Source organism: Microcaecilia unicolor, chromosome 7 (assembly GCF_901765095.1).
Source record: "Microcaecilia unicolor chromosome 7, aMicUni1.1, whole genome shotgun sequence".
NCBI classification, from domain to species: Eukaryota; Metazoa; Chordata; class Amphibia; order Gymnophiona; family Siphonopidae; genus Microcaecilia; species Microcaecilia unicolor.
In genome coordinates this window covers 95357573-95360689 of record NC_044037.1, presented here as the reverse complement: position 1 = coordinate 95360689, position 3117 = coordinate 95357573, and the positions used below count along the sequence as shown (strand labels likewise).

At 44.8% G+C, this 3117-nt stretch overlaps 1 protein-coding gene across 1 annotated transcript; it reads left to right on the top strand.

Moving 5' to 3' along the window:
* The first annotated feature begins 1952 nt into the window (after nt 1-1952).
* On the top strand, nt 1953-2906 carry LOC115475039 (olfactory receptor 1019-like). The gene has a single exon (XM_030210777.1). The coding sequence runs from the start codon at nt 1953-1955 to the stop codon at nt 2904-2906; it is 954 nt and encodes a 317-aa protein (XP_030066637.1).
* Nucleotides 2907-3117: the final 211 nt, after the last annotated feature.

Sequence of the window (3117 nt, the reverse complement as noted above, 5' to 3'; positions counted from 1 at the left end):
TTCATTGCTGGCCAGTTAATAGCATGCAAAGATAGAACTGCTGTTTATGCATCCAATTTGCCTACCAAACTTAGGGGTCCTTTTACTAAGGTGCTAAATGATGCGATGCCCATGGGAATATAATGGGTGTCTTATCATTTAGCGCATGCTAATCATTAGCACGCCTTAGTAAAAGGACCCCTTAGCTGGTCAGCGATGAATATTGCAGGTTATTGCTCAATATTGCCGGTTAACGTTTTGGTGCAAACTGCAAATATTCAGCGGAGATAACTGGCTGTCTCATGCTGAATGTTTGTGGTTAGCTGCCAAAATGCTATTTAACCAGTCAGCGGCCATTTCTGGCCAGTGAAATAGCTTTTAAAATCAAGGGGTTAGTATTTTAGGTAATTGTATATTTACAGCATTTTTGGGTTTAAACACTTATGTCTACACACACACACACAGAGACACACACACAGACAGACACACACATATTCTAATCACTTCCATGAATAATATGCATGTAAATGTTAGTGCTTGCTATATAGAACATTTACATCTTCGGAGTAAGGTGTAAATTTGTGTATATTGTCATTTGTGCGCTATTGTGTCTGGATCTAGGAGCTTATTTAGTAATGGTACATAGGTATCTATCCTGCTCATTTTCGGAAGAGAAGTGCAGCCATCTTTCAACACAAATCGGGAGATGGACGCCCTTCTCTCAGGGCCGGCCAAATCGGCATAATCGAAAGCCGATTTTAGCTGGCCTCAACTGCTTCCCATCGCTGGGACGGCTGTGTACTGAAGGCGGGACGGGGGGGCGTGGTTAAAAGATGGCCATCCTCATCCGATAATGGAAAAAAGGCCAGCCCTGACGAGCACTTGGCTGACTTTACTTGGTCCACTTTTTCTTGCGACCAAGACTCAAAAAGGTGCCCCAACTGACCAGATGACCACCGGAGGGAATCGGGGATGACCTCCCATATTCATTCAGTGGTCACTAACCCCCTCCCACCCTCAAAAAGCATCTTGGAGGAGTGGCCTAGTGGTTAGGGTGGTGGACTTTGGTTCTGAGGAACTGAGTTTGATTCCAGGCCCAGGCAGCTCCTTGTGACTTTGGGCAAGTCACTTAACCCTCCATTACCTGCAGCATTGAGCCTGCCATGAGTGGGAAAAAGTGCAGGGTATAAATAAATCTTCAAAAATCTTTTGTGCCAGCCTCAAATGTCATACTCAGGTCCATGGCAGCAGTATGCAAGTCCCTGGAGCAGTTTTTAGTGGGTGCACTTCAGACAGGCAGACCCAGGTCCATCCTCCCCCTACCTGTTACACTTGTGGTGGTAAATATGAGCCCTCCAAAACCAACCAGAAACCCACTGTACCCACATGTAGGTGCCCCCCCTTCACCCATACGGGCTATGGTAGTGGTGTAGTGGTGGGTAGTGGGTTTTGGGCGGCTCAGCACACACGGTAAGGGAGCTATGCACCTGGGAGCAATTTCTGAAGTCCACTGCAGTGCCCCCTAGGGTACCCGGTTGCTGTCCTGGCATGTGTGGGGGGACCAGTGCACTACAAATGCTTGTTCCTTCCATGACCAAATGCCTTGGATTTGGTCATTTTTGAGATGGCCGCACTCGGTTTCCATTATTGGCGAAAACCGAGTTTGGCCATCTCTAATGTTGACGTAAATGTTGGGATTTGGCCCGCCCCGACCGTATTATCGAAACGAAAGATGGCCGTCCATCTTGTTCGATAATATGGTCAGCTCCGTCCCTTCCCTAGTTCGTCCCCGGAGATGGCCGCCCTTAGAGATGGCCGGCCCTGTTCGGTTATGCCCCTCTATATCATCTTTATGAAATAGATTTAAATTAGGCAACTTTTTGTACTTCCTTCACAGTTGTTCTACTATCATTTCTTTAGATATATGTGTTTTAATTTTCTGCCTTGCCTTTCTTTTTCCAAGAACTATCAGAATGGGAGAAATAGAAAAGATGAATCATACCAAGGTTACAGAATTCATCATTCTGGGATTCGTTGAGTTTCCTGAGATGCAGCTCCTCCTTTTTCTTGTGTTTTTGATTGTTTATCTGATGTCCTTGACTGGGAACCTTCTTATTATATTCACAGTGTGCTCTGATTCCCATCTGCATAGTCCTATGTTCTTCTTTCTTATCAACTTGTCCTTCCTAGAAATCTGTTATGTGACTGTCACAGTGCCTAAATTATTAGCAGTGCTCATAGCACAGAATAAGACCATCTCTTTCATGCAGTGTATGATCCAGATGTACCTGTTCCTTGCCTGCACAGATGCTGAGATCTACCTTCTCACCGCCATGGCCTATGATCGCTATGTTGCAATTTGCAAACCCTTGCATTACACCATTATCATGAACAAGAAAGTCTGCATAATTCTAGTCATTGTTTCATGGACAATTGCATTTCTAGATCCAGTCCCTCAAGTTACTTTAATATCTCAATCATCTTTCTGTAGCTCCAATGAAATTAACCATTTCTTCTGTGACTTCACAGCATTGATGACTCTGTTATGTTCAGGGACCTCTGTTATTGAACACATGAATTACATTGAAGGCCCGCTCTTATGTTTTACCCCACTTATGTTAACAATTATATCATATGTGTACATTATTTCTGCTATTCTAAAAATCCAATCTGCTAAAGGTAGACAAAAAGCCTTTTCTACCTGTTCCTCCCATCTTACAGTCGTCCTTTTATTTTATGGAACCACTATAGGTGTGTATTTGAGACCGAAGCCTGCTTACTCCATGGATCTTAACAAACTGGTTAGTGTAGTTATAACTGCAGTTCCACTGCTCAACCCCTTGATTTATAGTTTGAGAAATAAGGAACTGAAAGAAACTTTACGGAAAACAACCAGGAGAACTGTTTTTATTCCAAAATTAATATAATGCTGCACACAATATTTGGTTGTAACATTTTAATGGTGATTAAACAGTATGGATGGCAGGGGCGTAGCTACGTGGGGCCACGGCGGCCTGGGCCCCCGTAGATTTGGCCTTGGACCCCCCTGCCGACGACCCTCTCGACCCCCTCCCACCGCCAACCCGCTGTCAACCCGCCGTCGCCTACATTTGCTGACGGGGGACCCCAACCCCAACC